Source organism: Pelophylax lessonae (genome assembly GCF_965119305.1).
Source record: "Pelophylax lessonae genome assembly, chromosome: 1".
Taxonomy (NCBI): domain Eukaryota; kingdom Metazoa; phylum Chordata; class Amphibia; order Anura; family Ranidae; genus Pelophylax; species Pelophylax lessonae.
This window is the reverse complement of record NC_138768.1, coordinates 37703268-37728870: the sequence shown is the minus strand read 5'-3', so window position 1 is coordinate 37728870 and position 25603 is coordinate 37703268. Positions and strand designations below refer to the sequence as shown.

At 44.2% G+C, this 25603-nt stretch overlaps 1 protein-coding gene across 14 annotated transcripts in view; it reads left to right on the top strand.

The window, feature by feature from the left end:
- The window catches only part of CELF4 (CUGBP Elav-like family member 4), a 1612756-nt gene that overhangs the window by 993869 nt on the left and 593284 nt on the right, over positions 1-25603 (top strand). For 8 of the 14 annotated variants that reach the window (XM_082261565.1, XM_082261563.1, XM_082261561.1 and 5 more), the window contains exon 3: positions 6665-6713. In XM_082261565.1, coding sequence (XP_082117691.1) covers positions 6665-6713 — 49 coding nt within the window. Of the gene's footprint in view, positions 1-6664; positions 6717-25603 lie in introns of all 14 variants that reach the window. The other 6 variants (XM_082261568.1, XM_082261569.1, XM_082261567.1 and 3 more) reach the window with 1 other exon arrangement.

Below are 25603 nucleotides of genomic sequence, written 5' to 3'. Positions count from 1 at the left end.
CTCTGAGTTTCCATGCAGTGTTGCCAGCTCTGCTGAACTACAGAATGATCGGAGGGTGGTAAGGAGAGGGGGAGGTGGACTTGGCAGGGGTGACAACTCCTACTGGAGATCTCAGTGCAGCAGAGGCAGCATTGTCAACTAAAAAGGAAGTTAGGAGCTTAATGGATTTCAGGGAAAAGAGCAGGGATTTTGCTAATTTGCAACATTTTTAAAAGAGATAAATCATGTGGAAATATCATCTAGAGTTGTACTGAATTTTCTTTTTTTTAAATTCCTATTTTACTCGTAATCCAGGTTATTATTGCCGCTGGTGGTGAACATGGTATCATGAGGCCTTTCACAACTTAAAAAAAATATATAATAAATTGGATCTATGTAAGTCAGCGAAGCCGCTTCCCACGTTCCTGCCTGGACAGGTCGCCTTTATCTTAACAACCCGCGTCGAACACACTAACACCACACTAGAGCTTACGGCTCTTTGCCTGAGCGCTCGGCCCCGGTTGCCTGGTCGCCATCCCTTTTTTTTTTCCCTAGGCAGCGGCAGAGCCGGACAGGTGAGGCAGCCCAGACGATCAATCATCCTATTTATTTTTAATTGTATTGTAACGGTCCCCGAGGAGAACGGTTCAAACGAGCCTGACATTATTAAAATTTTAATGCTCAGTTTTCATAGCTGAATGAATATTTAAAGAGTATGTGCCGCTCTTAACTTATGATGATGAAGGAATTAATGGAATGTCTTGTTTAATGTATCCGCACGTGTTGATGCCAAAGGAGTTGGGGGTGGGGTGGCGGGGGGCTTCAGTTGAGGTTTTTTGGCCATAATTACGGGGAAGAGGCAGATTTGGCAACAGATTAATCTTAGGAAGTCGGCCGGAGGAGAGGGCTCTCTGCAGGCAATGGTGTGCTTTTTTTAAGTAAAGGAGACCCATTTGAGGAGCGGAGGTCATTCTGTATCTGTGCTGATGTCATGAACGATGAGGGGGGTTGAGGCAAGATGATGGTGATCCAATTTGGATTATTCCCATAGATCTCATCTCCATTTTGGGTGAACTGTGGCTGGCAACTTCAGTGTGGTGCCTTAGTGGACTGGTGATGGTCAACTCACATTAGATGGGGGGCCTCAATTACAGCCTCCAAAATCACCAAATGGCCCACATATTTACATGTTCAGTCTAAGGAATACTACAGAAAACCATCAGAGACTGGACATAGTACAGGAGATGGTCAGAGGCTGTGGGCAAGCTATGGTAGATGGTCAGAGACTGCAGACATGGTATAGTAGTCAATCAAAGATCAAATCAAAAAATCAAAGATCAAATCAAAGATGGTGGGCATGCTACAGGAGACGGTCAGAGACTGCAGAAATGATACAGGAGATGGTCAGGGACTGCAGACATACTACAGGAGATGGTCAGAGAAGTAAAACATACTACAGGAGGTGGTTAGAGACTGCAGACATTATATAGTAGATATGCAAAGATGGCGGGCATACCACAGGAGATGGTCAGAGACTGTAGATATTCTAGAGGAGATGGTCAGAGTTTGCAGACAAGCTACATGAGATGGTCAGAAACTACAAACATACTATAGGAGATTTTTAGACATGCTTCAGGAGATGGTCAGAGACTGTAGGCATGATACTACAGATGGCCAGAGACTACATGCATGGTATAAAAGATGGTCAGAGACTGCAGACATGCTACAGGAGATAATCAGAGACTGTAGGCATGATACAACAGAGGGTCAGAGACTACATGCATGATATAAAAGATGGTCAGAGACTGCAGACATGCTACAGGAGATAGTCAGAGACTGTAGGCATGATACAACAGATGGTCAGAGACTACATGCATGATATAAAAGATGGTCAGAGACTGCAGACATGCTACAGGAGATAGTCAGAGACTGTAGGCATGATACAACAGATGGCCAGAGACTACATGCATGCTATAAAAGATGGTCAGAGACTGCAGACATGCTTCAGGAGATGGTCAGAGACTGTAGGCATGATACAACAGATGGTCAGAGACTACATGCATGCTTTAAAAGATGGTCAGAGACTGCAGACATGCTACAGGAGATAGTCAGAGACTGAAGGCATGCTACAACAGATGGCCAGAGACTACATGCATGCTATAAAAGATGGTCAGAGACTGCAGACATGCTTCAGGAGATGGTCAGAGACTGTAGGCATGATACAACAGATGGCCAGAGACTACATGCATGCTATAAAAGATGGTCAGAGACTGCAGACATGCAACAGGAGATAGTCGGAGACTGAAGGAATGCTCCAGGAGATGGTCAGAGACTACATGCATGCTATAGAAGATGGTCAGAGACTGCAGACATGCTACAGGAGATAGTCAGAGACTGTAGGCACGATACAACAGATGGTCAGAGACTACATGCATGCTATAAAAGATGGTCAGAGACTGAAGACATGCTTCAGGAGGTGGTCAGAGACTGTAGGCATGATACAACAGATGGTCAGAGACTACATGCATGCTATAAAAGATGGTCAGAGACTGTAGACATGCTACAGGAGATAGTCAGAGACTGTAGGCATGATACAACAGATGGTCAGAGACTACATGCATGCTATAAAAGATGGTCAGAGACTGCAGGCATGCTACAGGAGATAGTCAGAGACTGAAGGCATGCTCCAGGAGATGGTCAGAGACTGCAGGCATACTACAGGAGATGGTCAGAGACTGCAGACAAACAAAAGGAGACCATCAGAGACTGAGTGTGTCTAATGACTATACGTGCTGGCCCAGCTCCTCCATCTTTTCTCTTATCCCTCTAAATAACCTTTTATGTAGCTGCTGGGTGAGGAGTGAAGGGGAACACTATACTAACAATACTAACAATACTTAAGTGACAGTCTGCTGGGGTTGCTGACATCACATCCAAGATGGCGGCACCCAGCGGCAGTCTCAGTGCTTTTGGATGTCTACACAAGGGAGACTTTTTACAGGTAAATAACATGAATTTAGGCCATTAAATGCACATTTAATCTTATGGGAAGGCACACTTAAGTCTATTTCTCCCAGGGGTTATGAGTGTCTACCTTTAAAGTCCCAATTCCTTCTTCTTTTCTCCATTTTACTTAATCCTATGGGAAGGTTTTTGTTACAATGACTAGTCTGGTGACGGGGTATCTTTAAGTCCTGTACAGATGGCGTCGTATAACCAGCCGCAGGTTCTGTCACTGCAGCGGCAAACTGGAAAAATTCATCCAAGTCGAGCTGTTTGCCGCTGAACCTGAGCTGACCCGGCCGGCCTCTCGTTCTGTCCCTGTCTAGGGAACATGGAAAGCAGAGGAGGGATCAATACATGGATGGATGGATTATGGCTTGTCTCCTGTGATCTATGTCGGGTTTAGTAGGCCGGGATGATTTTGTAGGGGAAGCGAGCGGGGTTGTGAGTGATTTGTTTGGGTCAGAAGCTTTGTAATAATTCTCTGTGTGCTCAGCAGTCACCACATCCCTCCTTTATGGAATTACAATACTCAGCCGCTTGTATGCCAAATACCATTGTACTCTATACAGGGTCACATGACTTAAAGGGTTATTCCACCCAAGACTAATATTTCAGTGTCTGGCAGATGCAGGAATGGTAAACCCACTGACATTCTTTACTGTTTATTAGGGCTCTACCAGGGACATTTGGGTTCCCAGGTCTTTACACCTGCTGTGCCCATTATGAGGGTTTCCCACCATCCCTGCACTGAGTTCCAGAGTCTCTACACTTGCTGAGCCCATTATGAGGGGTCCCCACCATCCCTGTACTCAGTTCTTGAGTCTGTAAACCTGCTGTGTCTTTTTTGAGGGTTTCTCACCATCCATGGCCTGAGTTCCCCGGTCTGTACACCTGCTGTGCCCATTATACAGAGTTTCCACAATCCCTGTGTTGAGTTCCCAGGTCTGTACATCTGCTGTGCCCATTATGCGGGGTTAATTTTGTTTATTGAAAAATCTTACAAACAACAACTTATAAACAATAAAACCATAATAAATAAATTAATAAATAACATATTTACAAAATAATTGAATATAACTATACAAAACCAAACAAGAACATAATAAATAAACAAAATTGCGCACAGCATAAACCCTACGAGAGAGCCAGACTAAGGAACATCACCGTCACCATGCATGTAGCCTTTTATCAAAAATATATTTTATCTAACAATCTAGGGGAGTGAAGCAAGGACAGAAAGAAAAGCCGCACACCCTGAGATCAACAGGCAGCAACTACAGAGTCCTGATATTCCTCCACGCCTTTATCCAGGCCTCCTGCTGCCACCTGTCTTTCTCAAGACCCCCAATCTTCCCAACCTCACCCAGAATGTTCTGCACCACCACCTCAACAGGGAGGATTTTACTCCGTAAGGATACCTGGCACTGTGCACTCCACGTGAAATAACGGACTACTACACTAACTAAAAAAAAGTGTTTCCAAATCATAATCCCGACGAGTCTGGAATGCCCCATACACCCACTCTGCATAACTCATATGGGGGAGGAAGGGTACACTCAAAGCCCTCCCTACCCTCTTGTACACCTCTATATTTCTCATTATGCTGGGTTCCCACCATCCCTGTGCTGAGTTCCTCAGTCTTCCCACCTTTTGTGTCCATTATAAGTGGTTCCCACCATCCCTATGCTGAGTTCCCCAGTCTGTACACTTGCTAAGCCCATTATGAGGGGTTCCCACCATCACTGTGCTCAGTTCCTGAGTCTGTAAACCTGCTGTGTCTATTATGAGAGGTTCTTACCATCCATGGCCTGAGTTCCCTGGTCTGTACACCTCCTCTGCCCTTTATGAGGGGTTCCCACCATCCGTGTGCTGAGTTCCCAGGTCTGTACACCTGCTGTGCCCAGTATGAGGAGTTCCCAGGTCTGTACACCTGCTGTGCCCATTATGAGGGGTTCCCACCATCCCCGTGCTGAGTTCCCAGGTTTGAACACCTGCTGTGCCCATTATGAGGGGTCCCTACCATCCCTGTGCTGAGTTCCCAGGTCTGCTGTGCCTATTATGAAGGGTCTACGCCATCTCTGTGCTGAGTTCCTAGGTCTGTACAACTGTTGTGCCCATTAGGAAGTGTTCCCACTATTCTTGTGCTGAGTTGCCCAGTCTGTACACCTGCTGTGCCCATTATGAGAGGTTCCCATCATCCCTGTTCTGAGTTCATCGGTCTGTACACCTGCTGTGCCCATCATGAGGGGTTTCCACCATCCCTGAGCTGCCCAGTATATGCGCCTCAAATACAGCATAGTATCTCTTTGTGGATATAACTCCATCCAAGGCATGGTAAAGGTGCATTTCCATCCCTAGTGGAGGTCCGCTCTCCTTTCTTTAATCACCATAAAGCTTTATGCAATATCTCTAGCCAACTGTTCTAATTACAATGAATCCAATCTCAGGCAATTAAAGGTCCACTTTTCTCTCCGTCAACGCCCTCCTTCACCGAGGAGCACCGAGCGGGGATCCTAATTACTTCCTATTCATTCTTCCGCCATGTAATTAGAACATTTTATGTCAAGTTGATACTCATTATGGGAACCGGACTCACGCTTGTGATGTGGATTAATTGATTCTACCTGTGGCACGATCGGGGATCATATATCTGGCTGGGTATGGCGGGCAGTGACCCCCGCTTCAAAGAATGACAAGCGTGTCACTAACCTGGAGTAATTAAAGTGTATGTAAACCCAAGATCTGTTAATTAGTATGTTCGGTATCACACCTCTCTGTATACAGTTTTCTTAAGCAAGTTGTTTTTTTTTTTTGTTTGGTGAGTCTGTTACATAATTCCTTATCTGGAGATCCCGCCATTACCAGCACTTCCGGTTTCAGGCTGACAACCCTAAGCCATTGCCTCTCAGTGAGCATCAGCGTTGTCAGCCTGTCACGTCTACTCCTTTATTTGACTAATTGGGCTATTTCTGGGGTCTATCATATAGCCAACCCTAAAGCCAATTGAAGGATCACGCATCAGTCTGCTGCTTCTTTTTTCACCATCCAATCACAGTCGGGGGGAGGGACAAGACCTGTAATTGTTACTTAACTGCAGCAGAGAAAATTCCGGTCTCTTGCCCTGCCAGACAGGGTTGTGCTGTGTGGCAGAGCTGTGTAAATCTCAGGACTGGACTGACAGAAATGCAAATCCTTTTTGCAGAAAAGACAGTATATACCGTCTATCTATCTATCTATCTATCTATCTATCTATCTATCTATCTATCTATCTATCTATCTATCTATCTATCTATCTATCTATCTATCTATATATATATATATATGTATATGTATGTGTATGTATATGTATGTATATGTATATGTATATATATACAGTATATATATATATATATATATATATATATATATATATATATATATATATATATATATATATATATACACATATACATATATATATATATATATATTGGCTTTAGATATATTTTGTCAACACTATCACTACTACAACTACTACTACTACTATACTAATGTGTAATTGGAAGCGTGTTATATTGTTTCACAATGTTTTAATGTGACAATGTTTCGGACTGTTGAAAATCTTGTACAATATACTAACGCAATTTTTTTTTTGTGACGCTTGACGCTAACCAATGCGCTCTCTCTCCTCTCTCTACAGATGAACCGGCCAATCCAGGTCAAGCCAGCAGACAGCGAAAGTCGAGGAGGTAGTAGTCTACATTGCTCCAAGCATTACCGCTAAGTACCGTGATTGCTGTTAGATTTTGTCATGCTGTGCGGCTGATCAATTAGCAGCGTATTCAGTGGTGGGGACATTCCCTCCATATAACTTTTTATTATCTAATTGTTTTTCTTTTTATGTACTTTGCGCTTTTTTTTTTTTTTTATTCCCCCCACATTCAATTATGATCTGAAAGGTGCCAGCCATTGCCTAGGAAACCAATGACTGCCTCGTTAAGATATATTGTGTCAAACGATGATGGAAAGTTATTGCTAACTTCTGCTGCGGACTTGCAACTTCTGACAAAGTTGATGCTTTTAAAGGTCAATTATGGCCACCTTTAAAAAAAAAAAAAAATCAATGTTGCCTATCTTACCACTCCCACTCCACTCCTACACAATCTCTTGCTCGGTTTTTGTAATAAAGGTTCTAACACAAAGTAATACCATTATCACCAGTCCTCTGGTGTTCAGTGCTTGATGGGCACTTCTAGCAGTGACCACCTCATGACATGGACAATGGTCCGACAATGATGACTGGGTGATGATGTTTAAGGATTAACTTGGGTTTTGTCCAAAACCATGCTCAACCAAACTCGGAAGGAAACTGTGAGTGCCAGCTCAATCTTTTGTATTCGGGGTATTCCCTGCAGCTGAACATACACAAAGATGCCAGAGATCCACCTGACATCAATGACCTAATATAGCCACATGGCCATGTTAGGTAAATGGCATTGTCCTAATATGGCCATTGTCATTGATCTAATATATGGCTATATTAGGTCAATGATGTCATTATATTGGCCTAATATAGCCAATATCATTGACTTAATATGGTCATGTAGTCCAGTCAGGTCAAACATGTCCTAATATGGCCAGTGTCATTGACCTACTAAGGCTACATGGCCCTGTTAGGTTGCTGGCATTTACCCAATATGGCCAACCTCTTTGATCTAATTTGACCATGTGGCCTAACCAGGTCAAATCTATCTTAATATGACCTAAAATGGACAATGCCATTAACCTACTAAGGCTACATGGTCCTATTAGGTCAATGACATTGACCTAATGTGGGCAGTGTCATTGATTCAATATGACCATGTGGCTATATTAGGTCAATGATGTCATAATATGGTCTAAAATGGCCAATGTCATTGACTTCATATGGCCATGTGGCCCGGTTAGGTTAATGTTACCCTAATTTGGCCAATATGTTTGACCTACTAGGGTTACATGGCCTTGTTAGGTTGATAACATTGACCTAATATGGGAGGCGTCATTGATCTAATATGACCATGTGGCCATATTGGCTTAATGATATCATAATATGGCCTAATATGGCCAATGTCATTGATTTAATCTGGCAATGCCTAATATGACCAATTGTATTGCCCTACTAAGGCTACATGGCCCTGTTAGGTCGATGACATTAACTTAATATGGCGGGTGTCATTGATCTAATATGACCATGTTGTCATATTAGGTCAATGATGTCATTATATGACCTAATATGGCCAATGTCATTGACTTATTTTGGCCACGTGGCCCAGTCAGGTCAAATATGTCCTAATATGGCCAATGTCATTGACCTATTAAGGCTACATGGCCATGTTAAGTCAATGACATTGAGTTAATATGGCCACTGTCCTTAATATGACCGTGTGGCCATACTAGGTAAATGATGTCCTAATATGGCCCATGTCATTGACCTAATATGGTTTAAGTTACCACATTGGGTCTATGATGTTGTGGGCATCCCCTTTGTGTACGTGGAGCTGTGGGGGCCCTTCCTGCAACTGATTGGGCCTGCAATGTCAGGATTCAGACCGAACCCAAACTTATCCCTAACAATGTTGATGGAAGACACGAGTCTTGAGCAGTCTATTCAAACAAATGGGTTACGCTAATGCAACACAGGACAAAATGTGCCTTATTGCATGTGCGATTAATGTCGGAGTGAATGGGTCCTTTAAGCAGCTTTGTTACACACTTACAAACAATGCGGTTTTATTATTCACCCTTCCTGTGACTCTTTTGTTTCTATGTTCCAGAGCTATGGCTGTCTGAAGGGTCTTCAGATTCAGCATTTCCCGGTGTGTCATAGGCCTGTCCCCCCACGGGGTACAATGGTTTTTGCCCCCTGCTCATACATCCCTATAGGGCTCAGCAGTGCCATATGGGTCGGTGGAAGGAACCAAGGCAAAGGGTGGGGGGTTAATGTATCTGACACTCCCAGAGGTGTCAACTGTGAAGCTTTTCTCAGGTGGCCATAACTCTGGAACATAGCCAAGATGTGAGGAAATGGGCCAGGGGAATTATAAGCCCTCTATATTGGCAGCTCGTAATTGTTTACACTTTTTATTCAGTGACAGTCACTTTAAAAGTATAATCCACTTTTAAAAAAATAATAAATGCACATTTGAATTTTATCATTGTTGGTGCAATTAGTTTTTTAAAGGTGGACTGTGCCTTTAAGAGCATTTAACAAGGCTGAAAAATAAATAGTTACAATGTTGCATTATATAATACCTTAAACTGGATCAGATTCCTAAAAAATGACATTTTTGGAGCTACAAATACTGCAAAAATACAGATAAAAATAAATTTTAGTTTATTTATTTGACTTTTGCAGTTGCCTTGTTCAGTAAAAGGGGAACTCCGGTCTTGGCAGATGCTTGAGTATATTATACAATACTCAAAAAGGTCCAACAGTATACCAATAAAGAGTTTTAATGATGCCAAAAAGTTCAATTATAGTGAGGCTTTTGGAGAAGAAAAATGGATTCCCTGTAGATAGAATGACATTCATGTGTTTGGACAATGAAAAGGGGGTGTGGCCTTAACACCAAATTGGCCAAGCAGCTATCACCCCGAGCACGATGGACCTTAAACAGATTTGGGAAATATTTTTTATTTTTTTTTGTGTTAGCTGAGCTCTACATTGTAAGCTAAATTTAGAAGCTGGTGTTTTCCATCTACTTGATACCGAGGAGTGGACATACATGGGATAAGACGCCGCTCAAACCGACCCAGTGTTTCAGATGTGGATATGGTTGTGTTTGACCTCAGCCAACGCTGCTCTGGTCATGCCCCCTGACCAGTGGTATATTTCGATTTTGTGCTGCACTAGCCAAGACTAAAATCAGGCACCCCCATGTAAATTTGTCCCACTCCTTCCTGTTTAAGATCCACCCCTTAATCTGTAAACTCCACCCCTTCTCTGTAAGCCCTACCTCTACCTATTAGAGTTCCATCCCTTTAGAGCTGGGGGGATAGAAAGGGGCGGTGAGAGAGAGAGAGGTGGTGAGAGAAAGACGGGGGTGAGAGACAGGGGTGGTGAAGGGTGAGAGAGACAGGAAGGTGAGGGGGTGAGATAGAGATAGACAGGGGGGGGTGAGAGAGAGGAGGGGTGAGGGGGTAATGTAGAGAGGGGGGGGGGGGTGAGAGAGAGAGAGAGAGGACAATGAGAAAGAAGGAGGAGGTGAGAGAGAGTTGGGGTGAGAGAGAGCGAGAGAGAGAGAGAGAGGGATGAGAGAAAGGGGGGTGAGGGAGAGAGGGGGTGAGAGAGGGGATGAGAGAGGGAGGTGAGAGAGAGAGAAAGGGGGGTGAAAGAGATAGGGAGGGGGAAAGAGGTGGGGGAGAGAAAGGGAGGGGGTGGGAGAGAGAGAGAGAGAGGGTTGAGAGAGACAGGGAGGAGGTGAGAGAGAGGGGGGCTCCCCTTTACCCCCACATTACACCAGGAGGTTCTCCCATCCCCCCCCCCAAAAAAAAGGCGCTGGCTTCACCTTCTGCTTCCCCTTTGCTTCCCTGTCACTGAATGGTCAGTCTGTGGCCAACCCTGATGTCACCCCTCTGATGGGTGTCACTCAGGTGTGGTCGACACCCCCGTAGCGATGCCACTGCTCGTATCGTCCCTTCTGCCTGGGGGCACCGCCACTCCCCTGGAAAATGCTGCCCAAGGCAAATGCCTTGTTTGCCTCTCGGTAGGTATGCCCCTGTCCCTGACATGTTTCACCCTACCTGCTGGTGCTTGGTCACAGACTTCTCTTATCACACATATGTCCATGCTTCTGAATTAGTGCCTGCCGCCTGCTCTTACTTTCTCACTACCGGCAGGGACACCTGTTGTCCTTCAGCTTTGAGTGGCGCTCCAAGTTCATACTTGATACTGAGGTTTAATTTGGACTGGAGTTCCCCTTTAAAAAAAGGTAATGTGGTACCAGTGCAGGAGTACAATGTATTTAGAGTTTGAGTTGGATTTTTTAACTGAAATGTTTTACAAACTCCGGTTGTGTTTGCCAAGTGCAGAAGAGATGATGACATTTGGAGTCAGTGTCTGGGTGGATTTGATATCTCTCTTATCTGATCTTTGATATCCATGTCTGGGTGGAGATTGTAAGGGATGTAGACATCTGACAAGACCTTTGCCCATTGCCGTGACATCTCTACCGGCCGTCAGTCATTCTTCATTTGTCTGGTGATAATTGACAGTGGAAATAGTCACATGGCTTTCCGCTATTCCAACTAAGCCATCTAAGAAAACCATGATTTGTATCATTTCTCTGAAAGTCTATACGATCTGCTGCGTGCTATTTATCGTTATGGTTTAAAGACAATCCCTTCGGGATATCTAGATAACTGCATCAGGAGAAGTGCCGGACTAAACTCTCTGGAGACCCCTAGGCACTGGATTGCTTTTACAAGCAGTGGCTTTACCGGGATTGCCCGTCCCAACAGGAGTCCCGATCGACCAGATCGGCTATGTTCACCCCTATGATATAGTAACACAGAAGCAATGACCTGACGTCCCTTCCAGTTTACTCGGATGTCAACGGCGCCATTTTTAAAAATCAAAAACTTTTAATGGCAGAGGAGGGATTTAGGGTTTTATAGACCCCAGATCCCTCCATAAAGAGTACCTGTCACATGCCTTTTGCTGTCATAGGGATGTTTACATTGCTAGTGACAGCAATAAAAGTGGTAAAATAAAAAATAAATAAAAAAGTATAAACAGTATAAAAATAAAAAAGTTAAATAAAAAATGTACAAAAAAAAATTATAGATTGCCCCCTTCCCCTTATGCTGGCAATCGTCCCATACATGTGAGGTATTGCCGTGAACGTCAGCTCATGGACAGTAATTCCAGCACCAGACCTCCCCTATAAATCTAAAGTGATAACCTGTAATGGCTTTTAAAGCGTCACCTATAGATAGTAACATGTCCGCCATTTTTCCGCCAATTCTGCACGAGCGTGCGCAATTTTAAAGTGTGACATGTTTGGTATCTATTTACTCGTCGTAACATCGTCTTTTATATTTTACCAAAAAATTGGGTTATGTATTGTTTTTTGCATTAAAAAAACAAAGTGTATCATTTCCTTAAAAAAAATTCCATTTGAAAAAACGCTGGGCAAATACCGTGTGACATAAAAAAAATGCAAAACCCATCAAAGGTAGGCTCTAGAGCCTCTGCTTTAAAAAAACATATAATGTTTTTGGGGGGGTTCTAAGAAATTTTCTATCAAAAAAATACTGATTGTCACATGTAAACAAAAAAGTACCAGAAAAGGCCTTGGGGTCAAGCGGTTAAGTTGTTATTAGGTAAATTACAATAATATCCACCAGCTAATTGCAATATGTATATACAGCTTGTGGTTTGCAAGTGGTTTACCAGGGTTATGGCTGAAGTTATATTATTTTTTTATTCAGTTGGTGATTCTCTTTCTCGTGAAAGTGGTCAGAGAGGCTAATTAGCCACTGGATAGCTTTCAAAAACAGCTGGAGGGATCGTCCCCCTTCCCCTCTTGTCGCTCACCAGTGTTTCTCGGGCTTACCGGCGATCCCAGGAAACGATCCGACGGTTCGCGTGGCTGGCCATAGAGATGAACCGAGACCAGACCATCTCTGATCATCTCTATAATCTTGGAGGACCGAAACAACGTCATGATGTCACTCACGTCTGTCTAGGGCAGAAGTAAACAATTTTTTTCTTTTTTTAAAGCAAACGATCAATATTTTTTTTTTCTTTTGCTTTCAAAGGCAGAGGAGAGATTGGGTGTCTTATAGACCCCCAGATCTCCATTAAGAGGACCTGTCATCTCTTATTTCTATTACAAGGGATGTTTACATAGGGAGGTAGTAGAGCTGCAGTTTTACTACCCCTCTATATATACCTTGGCCATGATGCTTTGATTTGGGGCCGTGGCAGAAATGATACCCCCGTCGCTTCGTGAATGGGTCCGCTCTGCAAGTGCCCTGCAACTGCATGCAATTGGTTGCAGCAAGCTTGTGCAGGGGTTACAGATAAGGGGTTACAGATAAGACACCTCGTCAGTGACCCCTCTATATATACCTTGGCCATGATGCTTTGATTTGGGGCCATGGCAGAAATTATACCCCCCGTCGCTTCATGAATGGGTCCACTCTGCAAGTGCCCTGCAACTGCATGCAATTCACGTGGTTGCATCGAGCTTGTGCGGGGAGCCAAGGGGTTACAGATAAGACACCTCTTCAGTGACCCCTCTATATATACCTTGGCCATGATGCTTTGATTTGGGGCCGTGGCAGAAATGATACCCCCGTCGCTTTGTGAATGGGTCCGCTCTGCAAGTGCCCTGCAACTGCATGCAATTGGTTGGAGCAAGCTTGTGCAGGGAGCCAAGGGGTTACAGATAAGACACCTCTTCAGTTCCAATCAAATGCTTTCACAAGAGTGATCCGATCTCTGATTGCTCTTCAGGCCACATTCAGGCCACATTCACACTTGGCGATTTGGAACTGCGGGCGGAATCGCCCCCAATTCCAAATCGCGGGGCAATCGCTGTAAAACTGTTTGGGTGCCATTCACTCTAAATGCACAAATGCAATGTGATTTTGCTGCGATTGATGTGTGACAGAATTGCGCGTCAATCACGTCTTTAAAATTCACGTCAAGCTTGTCGCTCATAAAGGAACAGCAACCAACAAATTAATGGGCTGCCCTATGAGCGACACTTGGAAATGGGTGAAAGTCGCCCAAACTAAATCCCAAACGGGGACGCGCGTTCCCATCAAGCGAAAAGTGAGAATGTGGCCTCAGAGAGCGCCGCGCGTGTGAACAAGGCCTTAGGCGGGCCATTCATTTCCAACGAGCTAGCTGAGAACCTTAATGCATTAAAAACGCATCTGATCTTTTTTTTTTCAACACAGCACGATGCACAGATGGTGCGCTAAAACACATTACGTGCCTTGGGGTGCAATTGCAAGGATGAATGAATGAATGGTACCAAAACACACTGCTATGTGTGTATCCGTAAACATGCATTTTACAGCGCATTATCTCAAGGCATAGATGTGAACGGGCCCCAACACAAGAGATGGCTCCTGCAAAATATTGGCCCCCCTTTAAAACACTCTTGGCCCCATGAATCGACAAATGCTCAGTTTCAGGACGCCAGCAACATCATTAGATGAAGGAGAACTAAGCAAAGCTTTGAAAGTAGGAACGGAGAACATCATTAGCATAAAAAAGCCGGGTGACACAATGTAGGTCCCTCCACGTGCCTCCCCCATTCATCCTCTGAGGACAAAGTTCATGCATCACGTCGGTAGAGGGATGTATATTCAGCGCTATTCAGCAACATCAATTACTCTCATACATAACCCTGCACTGATACTTTGCCCCCAAACTGCATTATTCAGCTATTTTTCCCCTTCTTCTCCCTACTAGGCATGACCAGATATCTTCCCATTAATTGCATATTCAATACTTAAACAGCAAATAGAGTGCTGACTTGCAGTATCACCGTACCATAAAGGAAGAGGCCGCGTCTAGGCATTTACATGGGAAATAATGATGTGCAAGGAACGAGCTCTGGCCTAGGAATTGAAGAAATAGTAAAATGGCACGGTGTACGTATTGTTCTAGTGCTACAGTTGAAGGAACCGCATTGGGAAATTTGAAAATGTAGTATATATATATATATATATGCAAAACAAAAGAAAAAACAGGCACCTCTGAGTAAAGACTAGCGTTTATTTTGAGCTTGAAAAAAGGAGCGCACGCTGGTATTCCATCGCAGTGCGCATGCTCTGAAACGCGTCGTCAGCACACCGGAAGATTCCAGACGGCAACGGTCCAGGCCTCGGTCTCATTCCAGTAACGTCATCTCATTTCCTGCTGGACAGGAGCCGGAAACAAAGCAAGGGCAGTCGACACCAGACGATCCACATATCTCCATTTACTTACCATGATGTAAGTTTTTAATGTACCTTGCTAAATAAATGCTACAGTCTTTACTCAGAGGCGCCTGTTTTCTCTTTTGTTTTCTTACATGTCTGGAGATTGCTTCCACTCCCCACTAGGCTGGCCCTGAGTTCAAAGACTGTTTTCTTCTGACACCTCAAGGACTATCAGGGCAGCCTATATGGCTACCCTATGGACTATTTATTAGTTTCTTATGCTAGTTGCTTGTGCCACCGTGTGTATATACTTTTTATAAATGTAAAACGCCCACTGTGGGCCTTTCTCCCGTGCGTTAGGTTTTCTTTCTCTTTAGTATTGGAAGACCAAAGTTATTAACAAAGCAACTCAGGATGCCCTTCACCAATACCCCTCAATATCAGAGAAGCAAGTGGGTGCCAGGGGGGTAACTACAGGGGTTGCAATTGCATCCGGGTCCCATGCTCCAGGGGCCTGTGCAGCTCCCCTGTACACCTGGATAGGAGGGGTGGCAGGGGCAGCATGTGGAGAAATCACTGTCCTCCTTTTTCCTCCTGCAGCTGCAGGAGGAAAATGGAGGAGATTGGTTCATCTGTATGCTGCCCCCGCCACTCCTCCTATCCAGTTCACTTGTGTTCTGCTGTCTCTGGGCCCCAGTGTGCTCCCCTGCCCCCCCCCCCAACTGTGCTCCCTTCTCTCTCCTACCGGCTGCTGCAGGGGATGTGTCACAATAGAGAACCAGGAAGGGGTCAGTAAATATGTAATTTACCAGCTCCTTCCTTTTCTGAATGGACAGAGTCATAGTCAGTGACATTGTAAAAAAATAAAATGATAAAAAATAAAACAATTAAAATACCAAAAAATGAAAACTACTGACACCAGTGGGTGAACACGGGGACAAGTGTGGCAAGATCCTGGCGAATGCCCTTCTTCAGCAGAGAGCGACCAGGTTCATCTCTGACATAATGTCGCCCTCTCAGCGTAAGGTTCAGGCTACGGAGGAGATAGCAGAGGTTTTTAGACAGTACTATACCTCCCTCTATAACTTGGACTCTGCGGCAGCCTCTGCCACTGACGGCGACCGCCATCCCTCTGAAATAGCTATATGCCTGGCTGTCATGTTGACCAAATGGCTGCAGCACTTGCAGTGAGGCAGTGTTGTATTTTGGCCTAGGCCAACAAGGCCCAGGCCTAGGGCAGCACTTTGCAGGGGGGCAGCAAAAAAGCCACCCCCCCCCCCTCCACCTGAGACTCTATTGGCCACTGGTTGCTAGAGCCGCCTGGCGTCTAGCAACCAGTGACATCACGGCTGTGACTCCCTAGCCCTGCCCCCCCCTTTCTCTCTCTCATCCCCTCTCTCTCTCTCATCCTCTCCTCTCTCTCTCATCCTCTCCTCTCTCTCTCATCCTCTCCTCTCTCTCTCATCCCCCCTCTCCTCTCTTCCCCCCCCTTCTCTCATCCCCCCCCTCCCCTCTCTTGCCCACCACTTCCCCTCTCTCGACCTCACCACCTCCACTCTCTCGCCCACCACCTCCTCTTTCTTGCCCACCACCTCCTCTTTCTCGCCCACCACCTCCTCTCTCTCCCATTACCTTCTCTCTTGCCCACCACCTACTCTCTCTCGCCCACCACCTCCCCTCTCTCGCACACTATCTTCTCTCTCGCCCACCACCTACTCTCTCTCGCCCACCACCTCCCCTCTCTCGCCCACTACCTTCTCTCTCGCCCATCACCTTTTCTCTCGCTCATCACCTTCTCTCTCGCCCATCACCTCTCTTCCTCTCTTTATCCCACCTTCCCTTCTCTCTCTCTCTCTCATCCCCCCTCACCCTCCCTTACCCGCCTCCTCTCTCTCACCCCCCCCCCCCTCCTTTACCCACCCCCCCTCTCTCTCTCTCTCCCACCCCCTCTTATGAGATCTCAGGGGTTCTTGCTAGGAGGGAGTCACATCCGTTAAACAGGAAGGGGGCGCCCAATTTTAGTCTTGCCTAGGGCAGCACAAAACCAAAATACACCACTGCAGTGAGGCACTGACCAGGTACAAACATGCACACCGAGACCTAAAGGCCTGTGACCTGGAAAGTAAGGAGGGCAGAGAAAGCCAAACAAAAAGCATTTTCAGAAGGCGGTCAACCATTACAGCTCCTGTGATTCCGCAGCAGGGTTTCTATATGTTTTTTTAGTTTTGCTTGGAATTAATCATAAATAAGTATAAAAAGTGGCCTGTAGTCAGTTCTACTGAAGACTTCTATGGTCTATTTGTAAAAAAAAAAAAAAAAAAGAGAGAGAGAATGAAAGAAATGTTCCAGCACATTGGGGATGAATGGGCCAATTATAGAACATATTAAAAAACATCTTTCAAATATTTAGCACTTTGCTTTTTAAAAGGTTATTATTTGCTGAATTCCAGACCTTATACAGGTAGAAGAAAAGATTTTCTGAACTACTCAGCTGCAACGCCGCATGAGGAAGTGGAGCTGTAATAAGCCTTAATCAGCCATAGAATGGTTCTGGGCTTCCGCGGTTTACATTTTTAATTGGTTGAGAGCTGAAAAGACATCGTATGAGCGTCATGTGCACCAAAATAAATCTCACTCATTCTGAAGATTTCTTTCTCTGGGGATTTTTTCCACTCTCATGGACTGTATTTGGTGAGACCCCTGCTTTGAGTTCCCAGGTCTATACACCGGCTGTGTCCATCATGAGGGGTTCCCACCATCCCTGCACTGAGTTCCTAGACCTCCACACCTGATATGCCCATTATGAGGGGCTCCCATCATCCCTATGCTGAGTTCCTGGATCTCCACACCTGATACGCCCATTATGAGGGGTTCCCATCATCCCTGCGGTGAGTTCCTGGACCTCCACACCTGATATGCCCATTATGAGGGGTTCCCATCATCCTTGCGGTGAGTTCCTGGACCCCCACACCTGATATGCCCATTATAAGTGTTTCCCACCATCCCTACGCTGAGTTCCTGGATCTCCATGACTGATATGCCCATTATGAGGGGTTCCCACCATTCCTGGGCTGAGTTCCCAGGTCTGTACACCTGCTGTGCCCATTATAAGGGTTCCCACTATCTCTGCACCCGGTTCCTGGGACTGCACACCTGATATGCCCATTATAAGTGTTTCCCACCATCCCTACGCTGAGTTCCTGGATCTCCATGACTGATATGCCCATTATGAGGGGTTCCCACCATCCCTACGCTGAGTTTCTGGATCTCCATGACTGATATGCCCATTATGAGGGGCTCCCACCATCCCTGGGCTGAGTTCCCAGGTCTGTACACCTACTGTGCCCAGTATGAGGAGTTCCCAGGTCTGTACACCTGCTGTGCCCAGTATGAGGAGTTCCTAGGTCTGTACACCTGCTGTGCCCAGTATGAGGAGTTCCCAGGTCTGTACACCTGCTGTGCCCAGTATGAGGAGTTCCCAGGTCTGTACACCTGCTGTGCCCAGTATGAGGAGTTCCCAGGTCTGTACACCTGCTGTGCCCAGTATGAGGAGTTCCCAGGTCTGTACACCTGCTGTGCCCAGTATGAGGAGTTCCCAGGTCTGTACACCTGCTGTGCCCAGTATGAGGAGTTCCCAGGTCTGTACACCTGCTGTGCCCAGTATGAGGAGTTCCCAGGTCTGTACACCTGCTGTGCCCAGTATGAGGAGTTCCCAGGTCTGTACACCTGCTGTGCCCAGTATGAGGAGTTCCCAGGTCTGTACACCTGCTGTGCCAAGTATGAGGAGTTCCCAGGTCTGTACACCTGCTGTGCCCAGTATGAGGAGTTCCCAGGTCTGTACACCTGCTGTGCCCAGTATGAGGAGTTCCCAGGTCTGTACACCTGCTGTGCCCAGTATGAGGAGTTCCCAGGTCTGTACACCTACTGTGCCCAGTACGCTCAGATGTGAACAGGGGCCATTGAAATGAATAGGATTTGTCTTGTTGGGCGTTTTGAGAGCTGATCCTAGAGCAGAAAAAATCCCCAAAAACGCCCCAAAACGCCTACATGTGAACGGAGCCTTATGAGGGGCTAACTTTGTTTATTGAAAATCTTACAAACAACAACTTATATACAATAAAACCATAATAAATAACATATTTACAAAATAATTGAATCTAACTATACAAAACAAAAAAAAAAAACAAAAAACAAACAAGAACATAATAAGTAAACCAAATTGCACACAGCATAAACCCTATGAGAGAGCCAGACTAAGGAACATCACCGTCACCATGCATGCAGCCTTTTATCAAAAATATATTTTATCTAAAAATCTAGGGGAGTGAAGCAAGGACAGAAATAAAAGCCACACACCCCGAGGTCAACAGGCAGCAACTACAGAGTCCTGATATTCCTCCACGCCTTTATCCAGGCCTCCTGCTGCCACCTGTCTTTCTCAAGATCCCGAATCTTCCCAACCTCACCCAGAATGTCCTGCAACACCACCTCGACAGGGAGGATTTTACTTCGTAAGGATACCTGGCACCGCGTATTCCACGTGAAATAACGAACTACTAGACTTACTAAAAAAAATAGTTTCCAAATCATAATCCTGGTGAGTCTGGAATTCCCCATACACCCACTCTGCATAACTCATATGGGGAAGGAAGGGTACACTCAGAGCCCTCCCTACCCTCTTGTACACCTCTATATTTCTCATTATGAGGGGTTCCCACCATCACTGTGCTCTGGGTTCCTGGGTCTGCACACTCGCTGTACCCATTATCTCCCACCCTCCCTGTTACCATTGATATAGTAAAGTGAGTGTTGTCACCCTAGGACAGGAAGTGTGTTACTGGCAGGATCACCAGGTGAAAGTAAAGGGGGAAAAAAAGCCTGAAAAAAGAAAACTAATGCAGTCACTTTATCTAAGGACTGAGAGCTGCAATATATTACATTTTTGCTTTTGGGTTTAGACACACATAACTTTGCATGGGGTTTGAATTTTCTTCCTGTGTTCATGTGGGTTTCCTCCAGGTACTCCGGTCTCCTCCCACACTCCTACACCAGACATGATGGTAGGTTCCTCTCTAAATTGTCAATGTGTTTATGTGTTCAAACTGGGTATGCACATGTGTTATGCCATTCTGCATGAGGTTTCAAGCTGAGCAGTTGGGGAAGGTAAAGAAAGCCCTGGAGAACTACGTACTGTATCTACCTATTCTATGGGGGGGAAAAAAAAAAGCCTTTTAAGAGTATCAGACAGTGACTAGAGCTGGTCCATATAACTGCCAAAAGTCAGAAATGGCTGAATGGATATATAAATGCAAATGCCTTAAAGAGTATCTCCACTTCCATGAAAAAAAAAAGAAATATATATATGTATATATATATATATATATATATATATATATATATATATATATATATATATATATATATATATATATATATATATATATATATATATATACACTGTATGTGTATATATATATATATATATATATATATATATATATATATATATATATATATATACATATACAGTATCTCACAAAAATTAGTACACCCCTCAGATTTTTGTAAATAGTTTATTATATCTTTTCATGTGACAACACTGAAGAAATGACGCTTTGCTACAATGTAAAGTAGTGAGTGTACAGCTTGTATAACAGTGTAAATTTGCTGTCCCCTCAAAATAACTCAACACACAGCCATTAATGTCTAAACCGCTGGAAACAAAAGTGAGTACACCCCTAAGTGGAAATGTCCAAATTGGGCCCAAAGTGTCAATATTTTGTGTACCCATCATTATTTTCCAGCACAGCCTTAACCCTCTTGGGCATGGAGTTCACCAGAGCTTCACAGGTTGCCACTGGAGTCCTCTTCCACTCCTCCATGATGACATCACAGAGCTGGTGGATGTTAGAGACCTTGCGCTCCTCCACCTTCTGTTTGAGGATGCCCCACAGATACTCAATAGGGTTTAGGTGTGGAGACATGCTTGGCCAGTCCATCACCTTTACCCTCAGGTTCTTTAGCAAGGCAGTGGTCCTCTTGGAGGTGTGTTTGGGGTCATTATTATGTTGGAATACTGCCCTGCGGCCCAGTCTCCGAAGGGAGGAGATCATGCTCGCTCATTCATGTCTTTATGGACTTTTCTTTGTGTACTGGTCCAAATCATTTGATGGATGGGGGATTATGATGTGTACGTGTTTTTCAGGGGTTGGGCTTGGCCCCTTAGTTCCAGTGAAGGGAACTCTTAAGGCGTCAGCATACCAAGACATTTTGGACAATTTCATGCTTCCAACGTTGTGGGAACAATTTGGGGTCCCTTCCTGTCCCAACATGACTGCACACCAGTGCACAAAGCAAGGTCCATAAAGACATGGATGAGTGAGGGTGGAGGCTGATCAATTTTCAAATATACTGTATATAACATAGTTTGCGGACTCTATAACACACAGATTAAATTCTATACACTTACTGGGTTTTTTTTTTTTTTTTTTTTACCAACGACATGTAGCAAAATACATTTTGGTCTAAAATTATGAAGAAATTTGATTATATTGGATATGTTTTATAACAGTAAGTAGAAAATATTGTTTTTTTTTTGTTTTTTTGTTTTCACAATTCTTGGTCTTTTTTTATAATTATATACACTAAGAGCCCATTCAGACTAGCGCGACTTGTCAGGCGACTTGTCAGCCTGACAAGTCGCGCTTGGTCGCCGTCCATTGAGTAGTACAGGACCCGTTCTAATAGGAGCGACCCTACTTAGAAAAAGGGTCCTGTACTACTTTGGGGCGACCTGGGAGCGGCTTGCATAGACTTCCATTATGTGAAGTCTCTGCAAGTCGCGCCGAAGTTGCAGTGCACAGCGGTGCACGCGACTTCACAGGTCGCCCCCCAAAGTCGGATCGCCTCAGTGTGAACCGCCTCTTATTGTTTTTTTTGTTTTTTGTTTTTTTTTAACCAAAGACATGTAGCATAATACATTTTGGTCTAAATTTATGAGGACATTTGATTTTATTGGATATGTTTTATAACAGAAAGTAGAAAATATGTTTTTTTTTTTCACAATTCTTGGTCTTTTTTAAAATTATATACACTTACTGGGTTTTTTTTTTTTTTACCAAAGACATATAGCATAATACATTTTGATCTAAATTTATGAGGAAATTTAAATTTTATAGGATATGTTTTATAACAGTAAGTAGAAAATATTGTTTTTTTTTTTTTTTTTTTCACAATTCTTGGTCTTTTATATAATTATATACACTTATTGGGTTGTTTTTTTTTTTTTTTTTTTTTTTACCAAAGACATGTAGCATAATACATTTTGGTCTAAATTTATGAGGACATTTGATTTTATTGGATATGTTTCATAACAGTAAGTAGAAAATATTGTTTTTTTTTTTTGGGGGGGGGGGGGGGTTCACAATTCTTGGTCTTTTTTATAATTATATATACTTATTGGGTTTTTTTTTTTTTTTTTTTACCAAAGACATGTAGCAAAATACATTTTGGTCTACAATTATGAAGAAATTATATTTTATTGGATATGTTTTATAACAGTAAGTAGAAAATATATTTTTTTCACAATTCTTGGTCTTTTTTTGTTTATAATATAATAATAACATTAATAATAATAATAATAATAATAATAATAATAATAATAATAATAATAATAATAATAATAGTAATAATAATAATAATAATAAAATAAATAAACACAGTGGTGATCAAATACCACCAACAAAAAAAAAGCTTGATCTGTGTGAAAAAATTATATACAGTGTTGCATAATCACTCAATTGCCAGTTAAAGTAGCGCAGTGCTGACAAGCAAAAAAATGCTCTGCTCATGAAGGGGGTAAAAACTTTCAGAGTTCAAGTGGGTAAAATCCTTGCAATGCACGATAATCTCTTAGAGGAAATTGTTTTTTTTTTCTCAACAAAAGTGGAGTTACTCTTTAATTTATCCCTAACAACCTGCCGCCAGAAGATGGCGTCTCAGCGATCCCCCAAAGAGCCAGCCCCTTCGTTCAGTTACCTGATTAGAAGGGCTGTAATGGCTGGGAAGACAAACGGCATTGTTCCGCCGCTTTATGTGGCCATCTGCATAGGTGTTAGCGATTTACTGCGATCATTACCTTAGAGCCACACTTCCAAAGTGCTTACTTTACATTGACCGGACTAATACTTCATAACACCCCCCCTCCCCTCCCCTTCCCTTGGATAACAACCAATACAGAGGAGTCAATTGATTTTAGCTGCAAAGGACAGTCAGCAGAAAATCACAACCCAATCTGCTTATCTGGTATTTTTTTTTTCCCCGTAATGAAACATGATTTTTTACGTGAAAAACACAACCGAATGGTTTTAACTCAGTCGACCCCCCCCAGAGAACCGAGGAGAGGGGAAGATTTCCCGGCGACTAGAGTTAAAAGGCGGCCGGGCTGTAAAAAAAAAAGAAATAGTAATTTTATATTTTGCTGTGGCGTTCATTATTTCCCATTGCCTGTGACTGTGCGGCATTAGCGCCAATGATAAAGCCATCATTTTCCAGCGGCAGTTTATATCCAAGGTGCTCACCTTGAAAATGAAGAAGCCGCAGTTTGTAATGAGACGGGTAATAAGGACGGCGTGGCATTTTAACCCCTTCCTGGGTTGTGAGTCAGTGTGTAACATTCAAACTCGTTTTATGAGGCGAAGAGGTTCAAAGTTCTGCAATGCCATTCACATTGCAATTTTTTTATTTATTTTTTGCCAATGGGAAGTTAGTTACTAGACAAAGAATACTTGAAAATTGCATGTTACGCACATTTTTGCAGATGCTCCCATCGAAGCTTACTGGGGCCAAAATGTGTCTTTTGGCCCCAATTTGTCTTTTTGATTATGAAACATTTGGTTTTGCCCTCTCTTTAGGCTACTGTAGTGCTTAGCCCCAAAGGGGGTGCTGAAAATATACCCAAGTTCCCACAAATAATACAGAAGTTCAGAGTTTAAGAAAATAGCCAGCAACACGACGTCCAGGACAAAAAAAATTATTGATGCAGGTCAGTGGCTGCTCGTCCATTGGGGGTGCCACCCCCAACCCCCCTCACCCCCAATCCATGCATCCGGCTCCCTAATCTACATGCAGGGCGCCGGATGCATGGATTCCAATGGGTTTTTTTTTTTTTTAACCACGTGATTAGAGCCAGAGGCTCTAATAGGCTTCAAAAAAGGGTGGGCTCGGGGCACAGAGCACTGTGCCCTGAGCCCAGAGAGTTGTACAACAATAGCAAATGAATATTATCACACTGATTTTCCTCCCAGGCAATCAGATAGCGGGTCGTGAGATCCCTTTCCCAATTGGCTGAAAAGAGAAGTGATTTTACTGGCCATTGGCCAGGAAGAGGGAGGAGACGCACGGCCGGCCGGAGGAGAATCACAGCCACTTAGCCGTCCGGAAAGGAGGTAAGAATGCTGGCTGTCTGGCCGGCCCGCCGTCCTGTGGGGGGGTGGATTTGCCTGCCGGCTGGCCGTCCGTCCCAAGTGGGTGGGGGGGGAGGATTTGCCTGCCGGCTGGCCGTCCGTCTCGCGGGGGATGTGGGTTTTGCCTCCCACCCCAAATTATCATGCACCAGCCGCCACTGGTGCAGGTGGAGTACAGATGTACAACAGCTTACGTGTTTCAGCTACAGAGCCTAAAAGGGTAACTCCACTTTCGCTGGGGCAAAAATAGCGTACCGTACCGAACCGTACCGTACCGCTCAGTGGAAATGAGCCATTAGTGTACCAGGAGCTGTCTGCCACCCAACATTCACAGGTACATCCTTAGTGGGGGAGAAGTTCCTTCACCAGACCCAGGACGTTAGTGCAGTGCCCTCCAGCAAATGTAATTCTCAGGCAACCTTCCCCAGGCCCCAGGCTGATGCTCAGGCCCAGACTGCATATTCTTGTATCCCTGGTGAACTCCCAAGGGCATCAGACCCTCCAGGAGACAAGCACAATCTGTTCAGGCCTCCCGTACATTTATCACCTCCCCAACCACCTTTTGGAAGTCTCCTTCCAGTGATTGACTGGGGCATGATAAATATTTAACATTCGATCATTTGAATCTCCCAGCCCTATGTTCTGGAAATGTCTTCCAGAGGCAGGGGGAAGTAATCTAAATCTCAGCTCATGAAACCCTGAGCAGGATTACTTTGCTGGCTCTGGCATCTTCTACCCTGCATATGAACAGGAGTCAGTCATCCCGGCACACAGGGACCCAGACAGTGCTTCATTTCCCAGTCTGAGCTCTGCTGTACAGGGATTACAGGAGGTTGATAATGGGTCAAATTGAGGTACTTTACACTGCTTACATACAACAATAAAAACTATAATAAGATAAGATATATTAACCACTTCCCATTGCACGGTTTTTCGTAAACATTATCAATAGGGTGATATTGTACTGGGGTGGCTATTGATCAGGGGTACTGGCTGACTGTTCTGGTGACATGCCCTTGTAGCCAGTGTCCCTGATTACTAGCCATACCAGTACAGTGTCACAATATGAGGGCAGCCAGCTATGATGTCCATGATCCCCGCCTGTTAGAAATTCTGTATATAGTCCTACAGAAAGAACAGACAGTACACATTCCACATGGGCTTTGTTACTTGACTGAAGTAGAAAAGACAGGGAATTTACCATAGAGCAGCTACAAACCTATAAACACTGGCTGATGTAGTTGTTGCAAAAG